Source organism: Sphaeramia orbicularis, chromosome 14 (genome assembly GCF_902148855.1).
Source record: "Sphaeramia orbicularis chromosome 14, fSphaOr1.1, whole genome shotgun sequence".
Taxonomy (NCBI): Eukaryota; Metazoa; Chordata; class Actinopteri; order Kurtiformes; family Apogonidae; genus Sphaeramia; species Sphaeramia orbicularis.
Window position 1 is genome coordinate 18,776,843 of NC_043970.1, and position 24,374 is coordinate 18,801,216.

The 24,374-nt window shown below is 35.9% G+C and overlaps 1 protein-coding gene across 1 annotated transcript in view; it reads left to right on the forward strand.

Moving 5' to 3' along the window:
* The window catches only part of castor2 (cytosolic arginine sensor for mTORC1 subunit 2), a 45,844-nt gene extending 22,971 nt beyond the window's left edge, over window positions 1-22,873 (forward strand). The window contains exons 4-10 of the mRNA XM_030154272.1: window positions 6,139-6,271; window positions 10,609-10,732; window positions 12,773-12,883; window positions 14,843-14,925; window positions 15,658-15,752; window positions 18,030-21,752; window positions 22,119-22,873. Coding sequence (XP_030010132.1) covers window positions 6,139-6,271; window positions 10,609-10,732; window positions 12,773-12,883; window positions 14,843-14,925; window positions 15,658-15,752; window positions 18,030-18,092 — 609 coding nt within the window. The 3' untranslated portion in view covers window positions 18,093-21,752; window positions 22,119-22,873. The remainder of the gene's footprint in view (window positions 1-6,138; window positions 6,272-10,608; window positions 10,733-12,772; window positions 12,884-14,842; window positions 14,926-15,657; window positions 15,753-18,029; window positions 21,753-22,118) is intronic.
* The last annotated feature ends 1,501 nt before the right edge of the window (window positions 22,874-24,374 follow it).

Below are 24,374 nucleotides of genomic sequence, written 5' to 3' on the forward strand. Positions count from 1 at the left end.
ATATGATTTTGAAAGATTTTGTTGTTTTATTTTACTCCTACATCTTTTATTAATGAACAAGCATCATTTTAATTGTTGTGAATATACATCCTCTAGATTTATGACATGTTCTGACCATAAAAATGTTTAGTACCACAAAAAAAAAAACATCTTGTTGCTTGATATTTCACACAGGGCCCAAAAAATTTTAAACTTTAATCTGATCTGAACTCATTTCACTGCACAGATCTATTAAATCCTACTTTCCTGGAAAATACTAATATATAGAATAACACCACTGGGAAACCTCATTAAATATAGCTAAAGAAAAGCCAATCGACTGATTATGAGGAGAAACTAGAGCAGGTTCCCATCTTAAGGTTACATTGTTTATTATGCAACCGCTGGCATCTCAGTTGTTTACATTTAGAATCCTGACATGAAAATGCAATAACCTTGGATAGAGAGCGCCACTTCCTGTGATTTAGAAAGAAATCCTCTCTCATACCAAAGCCTTTCTGGCCACAGGGAGTCTTTTTTTATTGCCTTGGCTCGGTGGAAAAACAAGCTCGGCTGAACAGCTCCGACGTGTTTATAAAAATTGAAAGAAAAAAAAAACAGTGTGGATGTTGATAATCTGTTGGTAGTTACGTAAAAAGGATCAGCGGCTCAGCCTCTTTCCTGAATTCCAGGTATCATACATGAGCCAGTGTTCTGTCTGTACACCGACTGCTCCTTCTCACAATCCTAATTATTGGTGAATCAGATACAAACCAAAGAGAGAAACTGAAGAGAGACAAAAGTCGCCCACACCCACCGTCCATCTTCCCCCTCGTCCACGTCTCACGCTGCGTCAGATTACATTACTGAATATCTGAGCGGACGGGCCAGCTTAACATGTGGTTTTTCACTGTTTGGATCTTTTGTGTTACATAAAGTGGTAAAGCCTGACCCAAATGTTGAATGCACTGGTTTAGACAGAGCTGTAACTATCCAGACGGAGCTGCTCATCAGGGGTCGGTGTAAACTTACATCTGACTGAGAAATGAAACTTATGTAAAAGTTATGAAGTGTACCTTCACCCCCACTTTGATGGTCTGAGAAATTCACCTATCACAAGATTCTCTGTTTAAAGTCAGGTTAGGGGTTGAAAGGACATGCATGGATTTGGGAAAAATGGACATTATTAAACTTTCAGATACCTGTGGCACGTTTGAAAGGGTTAGTTGGAGGTTTTTATGCTGCTGTGATCTGATGGTCATGTAAAAGAAACACTCTCCTAAAAATATATATATATATATCAGAGAGTGATGTCCATGATTAGAAAGGAGATCAATTACCTTTTTTTTTTTTTTTTTTTTTAATTTAACTTGGGGAATATTTATTTTCTCTTTGGGGGAGGATGTTCTGACCTAAAGGCAGAAAGAATATATAGTACATCATAATGTGTATTGTGATCTGGATTTGAAAAAGGGTTGAGTGATTTGGTGAAAAAAATCGCACTGTAATTATTATAATCAGTATTCTGAGTGGGATTTTAATATAGGTCTACTTGCTTATAGAGCTACGGCGATTAAGTGATTACTTATTGATTACTAAATTAATAAACTATTTTGATGATCGGTTTTGATCAAAATCCTCATTCGTTTGTTCTACGTGTGAATATTTTCTGTTATTGCTATGGATTGTTAAACAAAACAAGACATTTTAGATGATGATATCTTATGTTTTGTTACATTACATTTTGTTACAACATATTTTCACCTATTTCTGACATTTTATAGACCAAAGAAGTGATACTAAACATTAAAAGGTGTTTCTTGAGCTGTAAACAGAATCCTATTTCTCCTTTATAATGAAATGCGTCAATGCTGGTGATAATGTACACCCATACCTGCATTATTGAAGGTGATAAAAGCTCAACTCATCACTTCCTGCCTTCTAATCCATTTCATGAGTTGTACATTTGGGTCCGATCAAGCGTTAACACATGAACACGTTTTGTGTTCAACAGTCTCTGTCATGTAAGCAGAGTAACTTATATGCATGTATTATTCCTATTTAAGTAAGTATTTATAACCACTCTAACATTATGTATAACAAAATTGGGGGAGATAAAATTTTTAGGTGAAAAATGTCAAATTACTGCTCGGTAATATGTGGACTTGAAACGGACATCCATTTTTTAAGCTTTACACAAACATTCAAAACATGCGGTTCTCGACAAAAATTGATATCAAGTAGGACAAAACCTTTTAGATATTATGTTCAACTATGCTGAAAAGAAATTTTGGAGTAAAATATTGAAATGTCTCTGCTTTATTGACATGAGAATGTGGTAACACATGGACAGGTTGCCATAGTAACACATGGACGACTCTTTACCATTGTATGCATCACCCAAAATGTTGACTTATTCTTTAAAACAACAAGCCAGATATAATCAACACGCTGTATTTAATACTAACACAGTGTTATTTACAACTTCGTGTGGTCCATACTGATATAGGTAAATTACAAATAAAGAGTAATTTCTTGGTAATAGTTCACAGATTTTTTTTTTTTTTAAATGTGACAGATTGAATACATTTTCAAATTTTTTAGATGGAATTTTTAGCATCAAATTCGAGCTATATTTTTATGTCTGAGGCATGGCTATGATGTAAAAAAAGTACAATCAATAATATTGGTTGTAACTTTTTTTCTACAAGTGGTATTTTAAAAAGGATAACAGTTCCATAAAATACAGATCTTTAGCTAAAAAATTAGCCCACTTGATAAATGTGTACAAATTTACTTTTTCATGTTGATGTTCACTTTCACTTGATCAGACCCATATGTATTGTTTTAGTGCCGTTCTACATCATGACATTTGTGTATAAAGATAATGTTACTGATGTTACAAGTTCTGCCCTTCAGTCAGATTCTGCCCAATTTCTTTCATTTTAGTTTCATTAAGTTGAACTGAAGCTGTTTATTTGGTACCACCAGGCTCATATGAGCACAGGGACTTTGATTTGTAAAACCACTGTCTCAATCAGTTAAATAGTTTGTTGGTTTGAATCCAAAATAATGTGTAAAACATCTTAATAAACACCTTCAGGCACTTTTGTAAGAGTAAGAGGCTTTATGGTTTCAGTTACGTGTGGGAAAAGACTGTGTGACTGCAAGAAAAGTGGCAAGAATATTCTAAATATGTAAATGAATATTGATTTTTATTTTTTTTTGGTGCTTTCTCAGGTGGTAAAACCTGAACACAAATATTAATCCACCCTTTCAGAGGCTCTTATAGTTCTTGAAACATCCTGTGTTTCGGTCTTTTTTTTTTTTTTTTAATATTTTATTTTGGTTTTCGAATTTTCATTTTACAAATGAAGAAAGAGAACAATGGAACAAACAAATGTGACAAATACTGCCCCCCTCCCTCCCTTCCCTGCTCACTCGAAAAAAAAAAAAAAAGAAAAAAAAGCTCCTGCTCTTACTTTTTGTTCAAAAGGACACATGGCATGACACAATAAGACCAGTTAAATTACAATTGCACCTACAGAGTCTAAGTAAGGTTGCCAAATTCTGACAAAAGTTTTATATGACTTTCCTAGGCTATATGTTATTTTTTCTAAAGGGACACAACTGTTCATCTCTGTGTACCATTTGGTTAAAGGAATGGGAGAATCAGACTTCCATGTAACAGCAATAATTTTTCTAGCCACTGCCAAGGCTATTTCGAGGAATTTTGTTTGATATTTGTTTAGTGGTTCATTAATCTTCATAAAATTTCCAATTAGACAAATTTCAGGATCCAGGGGTATTGAACTCTTGGTAACATTAGACAAAATATCACACAAGCCCAGCCAACCTTAACCCTAACCCTGTGCTTCTGTCTTACTGATGTTCCTGAACTACACATTTCACACATCCACACCTGGACATTCAGACATTGATCACAACACTCAGAAGCTCTGAAAGACTTCATAGGAGTTTTCAGAATCATGCAGTGGCTGGACTTAGACCCACAATGGGTCTAATGTAAAGTTGCCTTTTAATGACAAATATAATCTGCAGATTAACTGACAGTGGAAATAATTGTTGGTTGCAACTCATCTTGAGGAGTTGTTGAGGAAAATGCACATATTACTCAGTTTGAAATGTGTACTTTTTTAACTCCACAACTTACACAAAAATAAACACACAAACTAGACTTCCCTTTTATATATTTCACACAGTACCTCCTTCTGTTCAGTATCACACAGTCCAAAATACCACCAGGCTGAGATTGTGTTTGTTTTTTAACTTTTCTCTAATTAGACCCAAAATCCTTCTAAATGTGGACCTTTAAATCACAGCTTTTTGCAGTTACACAACTGCAGAGCCTCATGTTGTGATTTAATTCAATAATTGTACAGTCCTGTTATGAAGTTAGTGACATGAGAGGATGAGAGTGTTGACAGCAACAGCTACAGTATTCCTACATCTCATCATTTGCTGTTTGTTTCAACATCTCCCAGTAGGCCCTTGGTTCATTTTCAGCTAACCAGCCAATTGGACATGAGCTAATGTGAAAGTGCTGTTGCCGGCATTGTGTTCTTCATCTTTGTTTTTGTCATCTTCATGGTTGTCTTCGTTAGCAATTCCTGCAAACATCTCTGATGAAATTACTGGTTGTCTTCATTTCAAATTGTATATGTAGGGTTGGAATGATGTCTACAAATTTTGTTCACAGTTTTGAGAAATTTTGATATTTGAATTTCTGATGAATTTCAGAAATATTAAAAATTTGCCTTTACTTATAATAGTCCATATTTTAATGGCTTATAACATGGAAATGGTTACAGATATCAGTATAGTTACTCTTGAGCACTGATAGGAAGTCATATATGGACTTTCAGTTAATTAGTTGAGTTCTCCAGTCAAAGCTCCACCCACTTCTATTGGTAGATTGATCTCCTGCATCCAGACCACAGGACTCTAACGTTTCACTGACTGACAGTGCTTGGGACACCATTTTCAAATTAATTAATACAACATCATTGTGTGTCAGCCACTGTCTTTTGTAGTTTAACGTTGTTCACAAAGCACACTGGTCTAAGATCAGACTGTCACATATGTATCGAGGTGTAAATCCCCGTTGTGACAGATGTTTATCACATGACGGCTCCCTCATTCACATGTTTTGGTGGTGCCCTACCCTTCAAAAATTCTGGAAAGATGTGTTCCAGACCTTATCTTCTGTACTCAAAGTTGACATATGTCCTAACCCTTTGGCTGCCATCTTTGGCGCTGCGGGGGAGGACGAGGTCTGCTTGGCACCAGTTCAGTGCCGTGTCATATCATTTTCATCTTTGCAGGCTAGATGTGCAGTTTTAAAGGTGCTGCCCCACCCACTCATGTTCAGTGGTTGGAGGACCTCATGTCTTGTCTTGGTCTGGAAAAAATCCACTATTCTCTTCATTTCTCTGATATGAAATTTGACACGATATGGGGCCACTTTAGGGCCTACTTCCACAACTCAAAAACCCTTCTGCAAACCATAACAGCCAGCTCATTATTTCATTTATTGTATCATGTGGGGCTCTAAAGGCAGTAAATCAATGGTTCTGTCTTTCTTTTTGGGGGGTTTTCCCTAATATATTTGATTTAAAAAAGACCACAGGACTCTAACATAGAGCCAGAACTTGACAACCTCACAGATTCAACTTGTTATTGATTCTTGATGAGATATGCCGATGAGATACAGAACCGTTGGTCCTATTTTTCATCATAATGTGAGCACATGAAGCCAACAACTTAACTGTGTTGTAAAACTATTTAAAAAAAAGCAGGGGATTGGAATATTAGTGGATGCATTAAAATTCCCTGTTGGCTGCTGAAATTTATTTCACCTCAGAACTGGAACATTGACTTTTATTGCTTTTATGCAGTGGGTTGTTTTTTTCTGTAGTAAACTGAGCCTGAAGCAGCTTAGCATAGATGCATTTGGTGCTAGTAAGTGTCTTGTGCAACACCAGCTCACGGCAGTCACAAAGAAAAACTGCAGCAGAGGCCAAACACATGTCCACCGTCCATTAAATACAAACATCTGCTGTTCCCAGAATGCCACTTCTTCAACGTCATGTGTGTTTTATTTAATATCACTTACCTTGTTTCCTCTGGTGTCCTCAGGTTCGAGAGCGAGACCTGCCCATGGTCATGCACACGCTGTCTTCCGAATTCACTTTGCTGCGGGTTATCAATGGAGAGACTGTTGCTGCTCACAATCTGGGAGTCACCAACGGCTTCGTGAAGCCAAAACTCGGTACGATTGCATTGATGTGTTGAAATCAGTCACTGAATTTAACAACCACAAGCGTAACTCACCATTTGGATGATTTTATCATTATGATGGAGTTCTTTTACCTGTGACTGAAGCTGAATACACACTTAAAGACCTGCTGAAAAACATCACACATGGGTGCTTCTATGAAACTGGGTAAATTTTGCTATCTGGCACTTTGCCAGCTTTTTTAGACCCAAAAATAAAAGAGAAATTTAGACCTATTTCCCCCCAGGATGTACCTAATGATGACCTCAGATAAATGAAAAAAAATGATACTCTTTCTCTGAGCCATCCCAAAATTAATGATTTTTTTTAATTAAATACTGGGGCCAAAAATGGGACCAAAATTGGGACATGAAAAGCTACCTAGGTGTCAGTGCATTAGATCTGAAAAACATGGCTATAAATGGTCTTATATACTTATAAATAAAGACACTGTCTTAAATGTGATGATCCTAGTGGTTTTTCTAATCAGGTTTTTCATGAATCGGTAGTCTCATTCCAGGTTTCTTGCATAACTCATCATGTCCACTGGCGTTACGTGTGGAACCTGCCCATTAAACATAAAAAAATTGCGAGTGATTTTGCAACATCGGCCATTTTTGTGAAACATTCTGCCTTGCATATTTACTTCAATTCCCAAAATGTACCTGTGAGGGAATAACAAATATTTTTTAAAAAATAGCGCATAATTTTCGTGTCCTTTTTACCGTGTTACATGCAGATTTTTGTAAAAAAAAAAAAAAAAAAATGTGTTTTATCTGAAAAATAGATTCTCTTTTATCTCAGTAAATATTTATTTTTATAATAGACCCAAAGTGCTTCCAAACTTACTTCATAACATTAGTCTACATCTGGTTTGAATTTTTAGCCCCTCTATCCTGTTTTTAGGACCAGTTTAACACATATACACAGTGTTTCCACCAAATCGACTGAGTCAGTGACAACAAATCCATCCAGAACTGTCAGATGTTATTGTCGCAAAACAAAGCATGGACATAGGCTGGCAGCGTTTTTTTTTTTTTTTGCAATGTAATTTTTGCTGAAAGTAAATAAATACACACAAAAAAGATGAAAAGTCTTTGGAGTTTAGGTGAAGAGGTGTTTTTATTGTGGAATATTTAGGCTACAGAGTCAATAGAAAGGCGACTGAACACAGATTTTGGGTAAAGCTTCGCCTCTTTTCTAATAAAAACTAATGTAAATAAGTATGGTGTGTTTTGGACCAACACTACCTGATTTCATCTTTGTCTGTGTATGATAAGCAGATCACGTTTCTGAATCTGTCTGATGGTCTATAAGTGTGTGTTCTACAGAAATCAGAAATAAAATATGAGAATTTGGCAAATATGAATCATTGCTTTTTAACAAAAAAGACCCAGAAAAATTTGAGTTTTCTGTAGAAATGTATTGACAAAAAATTAACAACTGTTACTGATTTTTATTTAAGATTTGTCAAAATGGTTAAAGTTTATTATAGGCCTGATTATATTTGGTAATAGCAAAATATATTATTGTGCAAAAACATCAATTATTTTTACACTAATTGGCCAAAAGAATTTAAATTCAACCACTAGAGGAGAATGGCTGGATGAGAAAAAGATGCATTTTCCTGTGCTTCACGAACAGGACAGTGAAAGAGTAGCTGCTTAAAGCTGACAAATATAGTTTAACTCCATCTTCACATGATCTGCAAAGGAACAGAAAACAGATGTCAGTCACATGACTGTGGTCTAATAATGATTTCCAAAGCTGTGTATGAGTGTCTATGACAATATGTCCATAAACTACCCACTAGATAAAACAATGAGAAGCTATTCCAAAATGTTATTAGTTTAAGACTTCATCCAACTATTGTTTTTAGAGAATAAAAAATGAACAGACAATGATTTCAGTTGAAATTATTTTTAATAATAACTAATAATAACTTCTTTTACTTTTGAGTATTTATCTATGGGCCTGGCCAAGTGAAAGTGAACATCAGGGTCAATTTCTTTTTTCTCTAAAATAATATTTCTGATTACTCAGGATGAAAGACATATATCTCTAGTTTCTAAAACTGTGTTTTTTTTAAATTTGTACCTGAATTACAACTGAATATATAAGAACATATATGAGAATACAGTGTAAATTAAGAACAGTAAAGGATGTAAATGAATGTATACCGCATAAATTCAGAACGTAAATAGCAATGTGTAAATAAATATGTTCTAAATATATGCCTGAGTCTAATCTTTCATAATGATCAAATACTATAATGAATTTGAATGTTATTTATTATTTAAAAAAAACAGCCAAAACATGTGTATTAAATATAGTAATGAAACATATGTCACCAATGACTGATAATTTTTCATCAGTATTTTAATCAAATCTTTGATTATTATTATTATGGTGCATCACACTGAACAAACACCTCACTTTGCTACTTTTTTGGATTCTTACTCCGTTACCATGAATTAATGTCTTTTAAAGCTAAAATAAAAATGATATCAGTTTCATTTTTGGACATAATATACTCTCATATATTAAGAAAAGTGTGGTATGCTAAATATTTGCACTTTCCTTGAGTTGAGGAACAGCACTTTTTGGCATTTTTTCCAAACCTTAAATAACTGCTGTATATTTTTCCTCACTCTGTTACCTTGTCAATGATGATAAATTGATGGTTTTATTAAATATTTGGTTATTATTCTGTAATGGCATGTTAAAGTGCTTGCTTAGACCTACAATTTGAGCTACTATGGTTGCTGCTAAATTAATTTCTAAAAACAGCTTTGGAATGATAAGTAACTGGGATAGGCTCCAAGCGACCCCCGTGACCCTAGTGAGGATAAAGCAGGTTTTGAAAATGAGTGAATGAAGATATGGAATGATTAGTGTTGCTGCACAGTGCTTTCTCACTCTGTTACTCGCTTGGCCCGGCCCCTAGAGGGTCTTTATCTTCACTCCACCTGAGGGTAAATGGTGTTGTGTGTCTCAACCTGCAGTAAAACACATAATTTAAACTAATTTTTCAGATGTGTTGTATGAATGTCCAAAGAATCCATATAAAACTGGTATCCCTTCAGAAAAAAACAGAACATAACCTAATGGAATATGCTGTTTACATGAAACTACATACATGTGTCATATTAGAACATTGTCATATTTGGAAAAATAGTGGTTATAATAGTGAAAACTATGAAAACCTGTTGGATGTGATTTGATCTGTTGTCTGTTCAGTACTAAACTAGAAGTACTACAAATCATCGTTATGCAGTAAAAGCACTTATACCTTAAACTCTGTTGTTGTCATACAGACTCTTTACTTTAACCCTTTAACTCCTGAGACATTATTTAAATGAAATGTGCTGCAGTGAATTTGTGTAGAAGTGTCATAAAAACTGCTCTGAATATGTGCTTGTGTTCCTTTTCTTCAGTGGTTTTGTTTTGGTGTGTGTTTTAGGATCAAAACAGGTGGAATAACAGAAAAAGACAAAGAGAGGAATTGAAGTTTGACAGGTTTTTACTAAATGTAGGCTCTCAGAATGGACATCAATAAGAGATTTAGGATGTTGAACATGAACTGTGAACTGGACCACACTGAACAACAAGTATTTGGATTTTGGCCCAGTGGTTTTAGTTTTAGGGCTTTTTTTTTCTAAATCAGTCCAGCTGCTTTTTAGCACTGGGTTGAACTCCAAAAAGCAGTTACACAGTCAAAACTCAGTAAAAACACAGTAAATCCTCACAATTTAATTCAATTCAATTTTATTTGTAGAGCCCTATATCACAACAAGGTTGCCTCCCAGGGTTTTACAGAATTAGTTGAATGTGAAAATAAACAACAGTCAAATAAACAGCGGATGAAGGAAATGGATTAATGTCCCAGGCATCCCCTGTCCTCAGACCCTCCTTTTCGGCAAGGAAAAACTCCAAAAACCCAGTGGGAAAAGAGAAACCTTGGGGAGATCCACTCCTGTGGACGGACAGGCTGTAGATGAAACCAGGACTGATGGATGTCCATCTGTGGATGGACTACAAACAACAGTTAAAGCAAATTATTTTGATAGCGAGTTGGTTTCACTCACTGCTCTGTTTTGCCCCCCATTCCACAGGTGGTGGGGGGTGCACTGAGCATGCTCAGATGTCTATGCAAAGTGGAAGGTGTATTCTATCAGCACGTTTTGAAATTTTTCCTATTGAGCAACCAGTTGATTTTTATGAATATTTAAAATAAATCATACATTCAGAACAATCACCACAGACACGTCAGGGGTTAAAGGGTTAACAGCAATGGAGTCTCATGTGTTCTATGTGTTTTTTCTCGCCAGTGCCCCGTCCCATCATCCACCCCTTATCCAGCCCCAGCAACATGTTCTGCGTGACCAGCCTGGACCCAGACACACTGCCCTCTGTAGCCACTCTGCTCATGGACGTCATGTTTTACTCCGGCGGGTAACAATCACCTTTTCTTATTACCTCTGCCAAGGAGGTTATGTTTTTGTCAGCGTTGGTTTGTCTGTCTGTCTGTCCATGTGCAAGATAACTCAAAAAGTTGTGGATGGATTTGGATGAAAATTTCAGGAAAGGTTGATACTGGCACAAGGAATAAATGATTAAATTTTGGTGGTGATCGGGGGGGGTTTACTGATTTGCCTTGGTGGCGGTCTGCACTTTCCGAGTGCTTTTCTAGTTCCAGTTGTTTCAACACACAAACACCCTTTTAAACGCTGCGGCCTCTTACCTTAGACAGATGTAAGATTAGAAACAATTAGATGCACAGTAAAGGTTTGTCTTGATAACTGCTAGAGTAAAACACTGTGCAAGATAAAGACATTGGAACGGCTGGTGTGCAAGTAAAAAGTCTGCTAAAGGAAAATAGTTTTCCCTTTTATGTTTTTGTGAAAGATCAAATGTTTTCTTAGCATGGGGTCACACAGTCAAGAACATTGTCTCTAGCTGTGTTTTCATCAAATATAGAAGCCGCTTCCAGTAAAGAGACTCATTAAGATGTTCTCTGTCACTTCTTTAGTGACTGACCTGTTAACTTTTCCAGTATTTACCACTGCTACTACAAATAAGGCTGTGTGATCTTTTCAAATAGTCATATTATGATTATGTAGGATTTGTATGTAAAATGTTCACAGGTCAGTGCATGTCGACTGTTTGTGGATGAGGCCAATGATACGCACAGCTGTTTTCAGTTCATCTGTGTTTACTATGTCTATTTTTATCAAATGAATCATAAATAAGCAATGCATAAATAGTAGTGTTTGATTTCTGTGAGCTATGAGCGTACTTTGAACCCTGTTAGACATGATTTCACCTACATTTAACCTTAAATACTGTCTCTATTGTATGTATTGCATTTAAAATCTAACCCTATTTTTCTATGTAGTTTGAGATTACATTACTTATTTTCTGAAGTATCCCTTAAGGTGCAGAAAGGTTTTTTTGTTTTGTTTTGTTTTGTTTTGTTTTTTTAAACCCTCAACTTTTGTACAGTGTTTACAAATGTTTATACTTGGACTTGTTATCTGTTTCAGGTCAAATTTTAATGAGCCTTTAGGTTTCAATAAAATATACACAGCCTGGACAAAAAAACAAACAAAAAACTCCTGCATACAATATTATATTGAACCGCGTTTAGATTTAATTACACTACACATTTGCTGTGGCATCGTTTATGCCACATAACGTTTATGCGTCACAACATTTATTTCAATCCATAGTTGCTTTCATTTTTGACTCAACTCTTGTATTGATAATGGGGGAGTCGGACCACAGTGTGAATTCTTCTCCATCACATCCCAGTGACTCTCACCAGGGTTCAAATCTGGACTCTAGTGACTTCTTTTTCACAATTTTAACCCAGTGAATCTTGGCATTGCCTTACCTCCCCTCGCAAATCAATAGTTTTTTTAAGAAATCAGTTAAATAACTTGTTGCCCATTAAAACATATTTTTATCAGGCAGTTTATTTAGTTACCAGGGCTGATATTTTGTTAAGTCTCAGGCAAAATAAGACATGATATTAAATGATGGATGGTGTTTTTTTTGTATTCCTACATGAGTTGTGTAAACGATACAAACACACTCTTTCTGCCCTGTGGCATTAATTAAGGATTAAGAGAGAACATTTCTACATTTTAGATGCTTGTTTTGAGGGTCACATTTAGAATCTCCACTGTCACATGTAATATCTTATAATTTATTTGACTTGTAGGATTGTAGATGGATGGATAACTTTATTTATCCCACAGTGGCCAATTCTGTTAACAGTCTCCAATTTCAGTTACGGTTTCAGTTTTGTTTTGTACCTCAGTCTTGTTTTTGGCTGTTGTATTTTTGCACTACTTAACAGTTTATTTTGTTTGTATCAGACCTCTTTGTTTTTTTTTATTTTTCAACCCTCACATGTGCTTTGACGCCCACTTCTTCATAGCCCTTCAACAGATTAAAATGACGTAACATCACCATTCCTTCCTTTTCCAGGCTAAAAGACACTGGGGCATCTGGTGAGGACTCGAGCCACATCCGCTTCTTCTCCTTCTCCCTGATCGAGGGCTACATCTCCCTGGTCATGGATGAGCAGACGACTCAAAGGTTGGGTCATCAACACATTTATGTCGCTGCTGTAAATTGAAAAAGGTGTTTCTGTGAAGATGTTGTTCTTTTAAACTCCTAATTAACACTAAACTGGAACATTAGGTTTATGCAGGGGAACACATTTCTGATTGTCATTTGAGGGGGTGATTAGTTTGTTGCCAAGCAATAGCAGATCACTTGGGTCTATACAATGTACTGAAGCACAGTGGGTTTCAGTCTGACTCATTAAGTCTCCACGGCACCCCCCCTTCCTCCCAGTATACGCTCTAATTAAGCAGACGGGTCATAAAAACACAGAGAAGCTACAGATTCGAATGATTGGTTCATGTAACATAGATTATCTGTGAATAAATGGGTCAGATATGTCTTAAATCCACATGGAAGTAAAATACTGGACCAAACTTTAATTTCTTAGAGTTCATATTTGATTTCTGTAGCATGTAGGTCATCCTTGTCCTCACATTTATGTAACACAGTGCCTTAAAGGGATAGGTCACCCACTTTACTGCACAATGGCTTTCTTATTCAGTGCAACAGTTTGACCAGTAATAATAATTCACCTGCTGCTCTTCATCTGTTCGGCTCCACTTCCTGAATGGTCAGTAGTTAGCTTCTTTACTGCCGTTCAGTGCGGTGTATGTTAACCAGAGCCAAGTAACACATGCTTAAGAGCAGAGAGGGGTAATAAGATACTCTGTAAGTTTTTTATTAAACTTAAACTGAACTGAAATGACATGTTTTTGATCTGATCTGGGAGATTGTTCTTGATTTTCATGGTTGTGTGTCTGTATTAAGTAGCTGTAGTCAGTTAAAAATTATCATGTGTAGTTTAGTTTAATTTTCGATCCAATTTTATAACAACAAACTCTTGCATATACTGCATTTAGGGCAGCATTTTATTACAAATATATGTTGGAACATTAGAAAAGAGGACTTGAATAACTATTAGTAGAATATTAAAAATGTTAGAATGATAATGTCATTCAGCGATGCAGATAATACAGGGTGGGGAAGCAAAATTTACAATGAACATTTAGTTGTTTTTTCTCAGCAGGCACTACGTCAGTTGTTTTGAAACCAAACATATATTGATGTCCTAATCATACCTAACACTATTATCCATACCTTTTCAGAAACTTTTGCACATATGTGTAATCAGGAAAGCAAACGTCAAAGAGTGTGTGATTTGCTGAATGCACTCGTCACACCAAAGGAGATTTCAAAAATAGTTGGAGTGTCCATAAAGACTGTTTATAATGGAAAGAAGAGAATGACTATGAGCAAAACTATTCCGAGAAAGTCTGGAAGATACTATTAAAGAAGAATGGGAGAAGTTGTCACCCGAATATTTGAGGAACACTTGCGCAAGTTTCAGGAAGCGTGTGAAGGCAGTTATTGAGAAAGAAGGAGGACACATAGAATAAAAACATTTTCTATTATGTCAATTTTCTTGTGGCAAATAAATTCTCATGACTTTCAATAAACTAACTGGTAGTTAAATGAATATCAGAAGAATGATATGATAAAGTCTCAGCCCTTTGACAAGCCCATGAATCCCAGCATTGTCCAGTCTTTATGGACCTTAGCAGTCTTAAGACACTGATACAGTACATGTTTGTAATCATCATCATTTTTTATGTAGCCCAAATATTTCCATAAAACCGATGACTCCTTCTTTTTGAAACCAGATTTTCCTTATCACTGTTTTCCTCGCTCATTCTTGGCTCATGTTTTATTACCAGTCAGAGCCGAGTCTGCTTTAGATGCTTGATAAAATGATCAAGGATGGAATAAATCATGTCCTACCTGACAGATTTCTTTACTTCCTTTTGCATCAAGCTGCAAAAACGTGTAGCATGACATGTTTGAGTTCATTTACTTGACACATGCTGCAATGTGACAGATGTACAGTCTAGACACATCCACAGACTTTCTCTGTCTTCTATTTTCCTCTAGGTTTCCAAACAATGTCCTCTTCACCAGCGCATCTGGGGAGCTTTGGAAAATGGTTCGCATTGGAGGACAACCTTTAGGATTTGGTGATTATCACCTTTTTTAATTTATATGTATTCCACAGCCATTAAATGTTTTAGTTTTACACTTTTTCATCCCTTTCTTATTCAGTGAAAACACATAACTCTAGATTAGTTGACTTCAAATATTTGTGATAAACTGAAAAATGAGTGTTTCCTTTAATGGATGAATTTATCTTCCTAATCTAAAACTTTCAAATCCATCTTGGGTTAATGAGGAACTGCCTTGTTATGAAACTGAACAAAAGGCCTGCTTTTCTGACCTCATGAAAAGTTGAGTTTTTACAGATACATGATTCTTACAGGAGAGCAACGCTACAAACCTATCATAATCTCATAGAACATTTTGTACAGTGTTTGCTGCTGATAAACTACCATTACTACTATTAACATTTTATAAAGTAGCTGAAAGTAGCTCAACTTTAAAGATTTACAGCTGTAAAATGTAAATTACACATCAATGCAACAGTAAAATGAACACCAAAACATAATTGTAAACTGCACAGAATGTACTTAAATTTTTCATATTTCTTGTTTTGATGATAACCCTTGCATATTCTTACTTAAGTAGGATTTGAATTGCAGAACATTCATGTTTTTGATAGTGGTTAGTGGTTTTATTGAAGTAAAGGATCTATCTACTTCTTCCACCACCGCATATGATCAGATATAATCTTATAATTGAGTAATCTGGGTGAATTACAGAATGTTCACTTAAGAATTTGTTTTTTTTTGCAGATGAGTGTGGCATTGTGGCTCAAATATCAGAACCCCTTGCGACAGCTGACATTCCAGCTTATTACATTAGTACCTTCAAGTTTGACCACGCTCTGGTGAGAGATGACGCTCTTTATCATGTTTTTTCTAAAGTTTCAAAGTGTAAAATCAGTGCATCCTGGTGTTATGTGAAGTTGAAGGTGGAGTATGTGATTTGCTGGGAACTGGTTGTTTGTTGACATTAGTTACCAGTAGATATTGTACAATGTTGCACATGACTGCTGCTGTAGAGGAGCATCCAAAAGGAATTAAAGAACTTCATACCAAAAAAAAAAAAAAAACTGAAAAACTGACCCCAAGGTGCTACAGAAAAATCAACACACCAAGACAGTCACAGCAAGTCTATGAGGCATCGTTAACAATCTATTCACACATTTTGAATTTTAAAAATGAATTCACATAAACCTCTTCACATATTTTATATACTGAATATTATCTTTTTTAGTTGTGACCAATCGCTCCTCAGTGAACCTTAATGGAATTCTGGGAGCATTTTCTCATTTTCTAGTTATATTACTACAGTCTACTCTCGTTATACCGCCAACTTCCGTTCACGGCCAAATTGGCGGTATAGCGAAAAATGGCGTTACAATGGGTTGCGTCCATAATGTGCATGTCTTTACTATATGATGTCTATGCTGCCTCCGTTAACCCGTTCTAATTGCATTTCTAAATAAATCTTGATTCTTTTATGTTGTAAGGGATCATTTAAAGTGGGGAAACATTTTAAGCATTATTATACCGTGTCGGGAAATGACACCCCATCATCTTGAGGCTTTGGCTTAATCCCACGTCCTCTTCCCGACATCCTGACCTACTGAGTGTTCTGCGATAAATGAACGGTGGCCGTTCCGTAGACCTACTCGTAGCTTGTCGCGATCAGCGTCTGGTGCGTTTGTTTCAGTGCATTGTTAAAATTTATGTGTACTCGATGGCAATCACGCTGGCGGTATAACGGTCGGGAAATCAATGGTATAAGTGTTGTTTGTGCATGGAACTGGGCTGGCGGATGGCGATAGGCGGAAATGGCGGTAGCTAATGGAATGATGCATTGGGGATTTTTGTGCAATGGTTTTGGTCGGCGGTGAGCGAAAATGGCGGTATAACGGCGGGCGGTTTAACGAGAGTAGACTGTACCTCTGTGTTTGTTTAGAATTTTGTTTTGTTTTGTAAGAAAGTGAAAACACTCCAATCATAACCCATCCACCACGTTTTATTAACTTCTGTCTGTGAACTATAGCAAGAAGCCATGTTGTAAAAAATGTAAAATAGCAATATCTTAAATTTACATGTGCACACAGGTCAATATGACATTTGAGGTGGAGTCAGTGTTCTAGGATTCAGAGTTTTGTGGAAATTAATGTAAACTAATAATGCACACTTGAGCTGCTAGAGAGGAGCAATAGAGAGATTCTGATAAATTAAGGAGAAAGCATGAGGATTTTTGTGGCAATTTTTACCCATGTCTGGCTCAGTGGAAGTCCTCTGCTGGAATAAGGGTGAATATTTCCATCTCATGTTCACCTTCCTTCCGCTAGTCGTACGTTATGACTTTGAAAGTGTTTTTAACTACATGAAAGAACAAGCTCTCAACTGCTACTACATACGGAAAATAGTGTTTGAAAAGCAACGTCTTTTTATGTAGTGTTTTGTTTAACAGGGATTTAGTCATTTTAATACCACAACTGGATATTAATCAGTATGTTTCAGTAAAACAACCTCTCTTCTGAAACTGTTATGTCAGTGCATTGTCTTAGCATCCTGTGGTTAGCGCTGCCTAAGAACTAGCCAAACAACCCCTATTCCAAAACGATAGTGGAGACTTCCAGGCCTGTCTACAGATCTGGTCTGGGTTTGGATACTGTATGTGACACTACTCATCCTCAGCATAGACGTCATTGCGCAGCCTGTCATCCTGGATGATGGTAACCAGTGCAGTTGTTCACATAATGTCAACAAACAACAGAAAAAAATCCAAAATAAACCTCACCTTAGTGCATTACCACACACGAATGTTGCATATTGAATCTTTAATTAACTAGAAAAGCACTCTGAGAGTGCAGACCTCCGCCAAGGCAGATCAGCCCCCCCGTACCCCCAATCACCACCAAAATGTAACCATTTTAATCATTTGTTCCTTGTGCCAGTATCAACATTTCCTGAAAATTTTATCCAAATCCATCCATAACTTTTTGAGTTATCTTGCTAACAGACAGATGAACAGACAGACAAACCCCGATGAAAACATAACCTCCATCGTTCCTTGGCGGAGGTAAATATGTCCTTTACTAATGGATGAAGATCTGATGCCTCTCCCCATGTGTTTTATCCAGGTTCCTGAAGAAAACATCCAAAGTGTGATCGGCGCTCTGAGAACCGAGAGCACAGCACAGTGAAGGAAGCAGAAGAAAAAATGATGAAAACGACCATTTACAAAGTCATTTCTTCAAAAGTTTATCATGTCCAAAAAGTGCCAAGAGCTTATTAGCTGACTACTGTGGATCGGCTCTGAGAGGACGGGATGTAACCACAAAGAGTGGGTGGAGAACGGGGGAGTGTGACGGTGTGTTTGTTAGGGATGCCTTTGTTACTCGGTCATTTTCTGTACCCCCCTCCCCCCCCCCCCCCCCCCCCCCCTCCCTCCTTTCCTTTATGGCACTTGGCCTCCACTGCCTGCCCTGGTAGTTGTTGGTTTAGTTTACCAGATTAATTATGTTTCTTTTCCTCTCTGAAGCTGCTTCTACCCACTCCCTGACCCTTCATAAAAGCACCATACTGTATTAGTTACATAAATCCTCTCATGCAAGGATGACGAATGTACTCTAAAAAAGCAAAAAAAAAAAAAAAAAAAAAAAAAAAAAAAAAAAAAAAACAACAAAAAAACCCGAAAGAAATATATATATATAGATATATATCAAGCTCTCCGTTTTTAGTTTTGTTTTTCCACAGGTCATTTCTCAGTGCCAAGATGTTTGAATGCCTAAACCGATGCCTTTGTCAAAATACTGTACATGTGTGCAATATTAGGAGACAATTTTGGAGACAGTTAGTGATTTCAGACCTCCAGGTTCAGTAATAAGGTGTGTATTTTTTTTTTTTTTTTTTTTTTTTTGTAGCTATTGAACATGTTTTAATCACTACTAGGATCTTAATGAGTCCCTCAGACTTTAATTCACAGGTCTCGTGATGCTTTGTTTGGTGAAGGATGACGTGGATCTGAGGTTGATGAGGAATTACACCTGTTTTGATCTGATCAAGTCATCTGCATTCATACTGTGAGCAATGTGGTCCGTTCAGCAGACATTTTTATCTGCAAACACGCTGATTCTATTAGTTTGAAATATTATCACATGTTTTGACTGGCTCAGGGTAGGTTGGATTATTTGATTTGCAGATAAATGTATTTCAGCTGTAGTAGATTGATATTTGTGGTCCCTAGATGATGAGTGATACAGACTTAACTGGTTTCCAGGATCTTTACGTCTCAGTGATGTTCGTAGCTTTAGGCTTGTGGGAAATTTCTCAGCAGTAAAAGGATGGACTAAATTCTGTTTAGATAGTCTTGGTTCTGGAGTGAATTCTGGCTTTAGGGTTAATCCCTGTTTTTGTTTTAAGGTGAAATAGATTTTTTTGACCCCAAAAAAAAAGAGCTTAATATGAATTCAAATCAGAATTTATGAGTTAAAACAAGATCTAAACATATGAAATTAAGCAGCTCTATGGCACCAATACAATTTATATTATTTAAGTAAATCCTGGATTAAATTTGATCACGTTTTAGTGTAAAAACAAGCATCTAAAAGAGACGGTTAAGGTCATTTGAGGTTATCGTGACAAAAAAATAACCATAATTCCCTAAGATATAAAATAAAACTAATATATTTGATGGTGCAGTCAGGTTATGTCAGATTATGCAATTACATTTACTAAACTGAGACAAAAATGTATTAAATCCAGATGTTTTTATTAGCCATAACTTTGTATGTCTAGTGCTAATTAGCACGTGAGCTAACACTAACATGGAGACACTACCCTCTAAATATTTACATGTTAACGCTGCATGACAACCACCATCCTTTTTATTTACTTTATTCACTCTTTAGGATTAAAAGCAAAGTTTAAACATTGGGCTTTATCCCTTTTCATGTATGTTTTTTCCTTTTTTTCCCGACATATAGCCACTTGCATGACTTTAGCTTTAGCCAATAGCTTGTTAGCACAGCTGAACCTACAGACCGAATGTATGAAGAGAATGGAAGCAGCTCTAAAGGGCAATCATTATCACATTTTTATCCCGTTTATATATTTGCTGAAAAGATAAATAAGTATTAAAAAGAATCTCCCCTCTTATAGCTTTATATAGCACCTTTCACACACACATGCAGACCAAAGTGCTTCACATAGCAAACAGTAATGAAAAATACAAACAAAAAGTAGATCGTAATTAACCGAACTCTGCAGCCCTAAAATAACAATATAACAATTCAATGCTTGAAACACATGAACAGTACATAAAATAAACAGCAGAGATAAAAAAGAAAATTATACAAGAAACTGAAATAAAAGTGCAAAACTAAAGCTGTAACAGTACTCCAAATTAAAAGATATAAATGACAGGTTTTTAATTTCCTTTTTGGGTGAGATTAGTGTTTTAATATCCGCTCGTAATGAACATAACATTACATAAGATAATATGTCTGACACTTTCTTAATTTAATTGTCATTGTGGAGGGAAGTATATGAACGATTTAGGAATCAACATTTGTTCATCACCTCGTCTGATCTTTAAAATATGTAAATTCTAACACGTTAATAAGAAAATAATCCCCGTGTACAGCCTTCTGAAGTGATGGAATTCACCCCTACTTCATCAGTGACCTAAAGAAAACCAGTGAGGTGAACTTACTTCACACAGGTCGGTTTGTCGTTAAATGATGTGTAATTGCCGCTTTGTTTAGTACGTATTTTATTTGCAAAGATAAGATAAATCCAAGGGGATGACATTTTTAAGCACAGCACAGTAAATTATTGGTAAATTATTGGTATTTCTGCAATACAGCAGACAGACCGTGTTCTGTGGGTTTACAAAAGAAGGAAAACATGTGCATGAGGGTTTGATGCAGTTTTTTATCAATTAAGAAGATTGTTAACTAATATATATTTTAATTAAAAACTAGTTGGAACAGAAATAAGTTTAACGCAACTGTCAAATCATATTAAAGTACAGTTCAGGAACGTTGTGGCTGGTGTGGCAGCTAAAGAGCCAAAAGTCATGTATCTTTAATTTGTTTTGCTATTGGATGAAAAAACATTGATGCTGTAGTCTGAAAACCCTGAATATTAGATCTGGTTCATGGTTTATGGATATAGTTTGCATTTTAGCATTTTAGTCACTTTTCAACAGTTGCAAAAACTTTCAGATACATTTTACAAATACGTTTTGTGGCCAGAAATATGGGGACACCTCACATCTAAAGCTGTAGGACTTCCCATTCGTGTTCAATTGACATTGTGATAAGAATGTTTATGAGTTGTGGCCAATAATTAATATCAAGTCAGGATTTCTTTGATTTGATTTTCTTCCTGAATGAGTCGAAAAACTGGTAACTTATGATTTAAAATGATTATGATTGAAATGTTGTAGACTATATAAAACAATTATAATGATTAAAAATTGCAGTGCAGGGTAAAATTAAATTTAAAAAAAAATCTGATTGTGGGTAACAGTGTAAACAAAATTAAACCCTAAAAACCAAATTAAAACTTGTAGTACAATTATATCACATTATAATCTTATGTTTTAAGATTTGTCATCTGAATTCAATGTGTCCAAATATTTTTGCCCATATAGTGAAGCTGAATTTGTTGCCAGAACAGCAAAAAGTACCTACACAAACTCTTTATTCCAGTAGAAGTACAGATAATATAAAACCATTACTTCCAAAAAAATAAACAGAAATGGTATAATGGAAAATGTTCTGTTCATTACTAGATGGTTTTTACTAAATTTAGCCAAAACGTGACAAGTTGGAATCATCATCTACTAATAACATACAGTCACGGAAAAAAATAATTAGACCATCAAAAGTCATCAAAAACAATGGTTATGCAATGAAGTACTAACTCCTGTGTGGATCATGTGACTAAAACAGAGAAAAGAAAACATGGAATGCCTAAAAGCACTGTTTTTGTCAGTACAATGCCATAGCTATTGATGTAAGAACTGAAGTGATTTTGGTTATTATCAAGAAAACATGGAAGATGGCTAGATATCAGCTCTGAAATTAAACTCTTATGAACTATTTGTGTTGTTATCATTATATTTGTCCAAACAAATGTACCTTTAGTTGTACCAGGCATTAAAATGAACAAGAAATTGAAGAAAACAAGGGTGGTCTAATAATTTTTTCCGCGACTATAAGACAGAAGTAAATCTGAGTTATGAACAATCGTTGTGTCACTTTCAGCGTCTGATGGACCACGTTGCTCACAGTTTGCAGCCGCTCCAAGATCTGATGAAAAATTCAATGTTTGCGTCAAATAAACGACTGAGCCACTTTGACAGCGTACAAGTATAAAACCAGTGTAAGTGTGCGATACATAAGCTAAGGATCACACAGGGAAGGAAGACCCCACCCCCTCCTCCGAGCCCTGGTGTCCGTTCAGGTCTTGAAGCCCCCTCCCATGCCCCGGTCTGCACTTTAATGCAGGTTCGACCCCCCAGACCTGCTGTACTGATGTGAAAACAGGGCCCTCCCTCTCTGTCTCCATTTACTTTTCAAAGATACTGTCCAGATGGGGAGATTTCTGTTGGTCTTAAATATTTAGTGACTACGTTTTACTTTGCTTTTTTCTTTCTTCTCTCAACACCTTGCACCTAACAATAACTTTTCTTCTGATCAGATTTGATTACCCCGTATTTATCAGTGTTAAAAACATGAGAAAGTCGTTGTTCCTTCTGATTCCATTTCAAAGACGAACTTAAAAGCTTTTCATTTTGAGCTTCTTGTGTGGGAAAAAAATAAAAAATAAACAAGCTTTTTTTTTTTTTTTGAGCTTGTTGCTTGTTCAGTTTTCTCATTTTTACTGTCTTTACTTACAACGGGGATTGTCCTCACACTGTTATTTGCTCCCTATGTGTACTTTAATCAATAAACTGGTGACATTCTCTGCCAAACTGGTGTTCATGTCTCAACATTGGCTGATTTTATGACATAAAAATATTTCAGTGTTACCGACGTGTAAATTCAGCTACTGTGAGTAACAGTTGGTTTTACCCGAAAAGACCTACAGTAGAAGTATTTTTGACCTTTAAATTAATTTTTCTCTTTCCAGTTAACGTTTTTTTTAAGTGATTTAACACCATTTGTTATAATATTATCCTCTGCATTTTGCCTTTTTCCTATATATAATTTAGTGACGGTATAGATCAGGGGTTCCCAAGGTGGGGGTCGGGACCCCTGGGGAGTCATGAGACACCAAGGGGGGGTCGTGAGATGATTTTCAGAACCCTCTTGTGACCTCTGAGATGATTGCAACAGATTAACGACAGTATTGTGGCACTTACAGATTGAAGGTGTGAAGTTTTGCTGAGTAGGTCTTACTGTGCACAGGGCATGCTTTTATTTTCTAAGTGCAAAAGTTAGAATAATAGTGAATGGACAACACCCTGACATGGAGGAACAGGGAAGACATTGTTTTGGCTGACAGGTTTGACTAATGGTGTCACATTAATAAAAAGAAAAAGGCCAATAAATGTTGTAAAATAGACGCATTAACCTAAATCAGGGATGTCAAACTCATTTTAGTTCAGGGGCCACTTTCAGCCTAATATGATATGAAGTGGGCCGGACCAGTAAAATAATATAAATAATAGGATAGGAACTGATAAATAATGTCATCTCCAAAGTTTTTTCTGTTTTTGAGTGAAAAAAAGTAAAATTCCGTAATGAAAATGTTTACATCTATGAACTGTACTTGAACATAACAGGATCAAATATGAACAACCTGAAGATTCTTAAGAAAAATAAGTGCAATTTCAACAATATTACGCCTCAGTTTGTCATTTATACTTGTGCATTATAACTTACAGATCACAGTGAATCTACAAATACACAAAACATTTAATAAGACAGAATATTGGTGAAATTCCACATACTTCTCTTAAGAGATTTCAGGTTCATATTTGTTCAGGTTATTCACATTTTGTGTAAAAGGCTAGTCTGTAAATGTGAACATTTTTGTGTAATTTGACTTTTTTTTTACACTAAAACGGAAAATTTACAGTTTTCATTATTTGTAGGTTATTAAGATAGTGTTTTACTGGTCTGATCCACTTTAGATTGAGCTGAGCTAAAATTATTTTAACATCCTTGACTGTTAATATCCTCAGTGTAATTTTTGCATTTCACAGATTCATCCCAGGGGCTGGAGTAGACCCTTTGGTGGATCAGATTTGGCCCTCGGGCCGCATGTTTGACACCTGTGATCTAAATAAACATTAACTTGAACCCCTGCACATAAAACAGGACACAGTGTATAAAATGTCTAGTACCCACAATGCAATGGGGCAAATATGCCATAGTATCATTTAAATTGTATCATGGTCGTCGGGCTGTTCTGTTGTTTTGTGTTGTTATGTTTATGTTTGGATACACCTGTTAGTGTGTGAGTCCTGT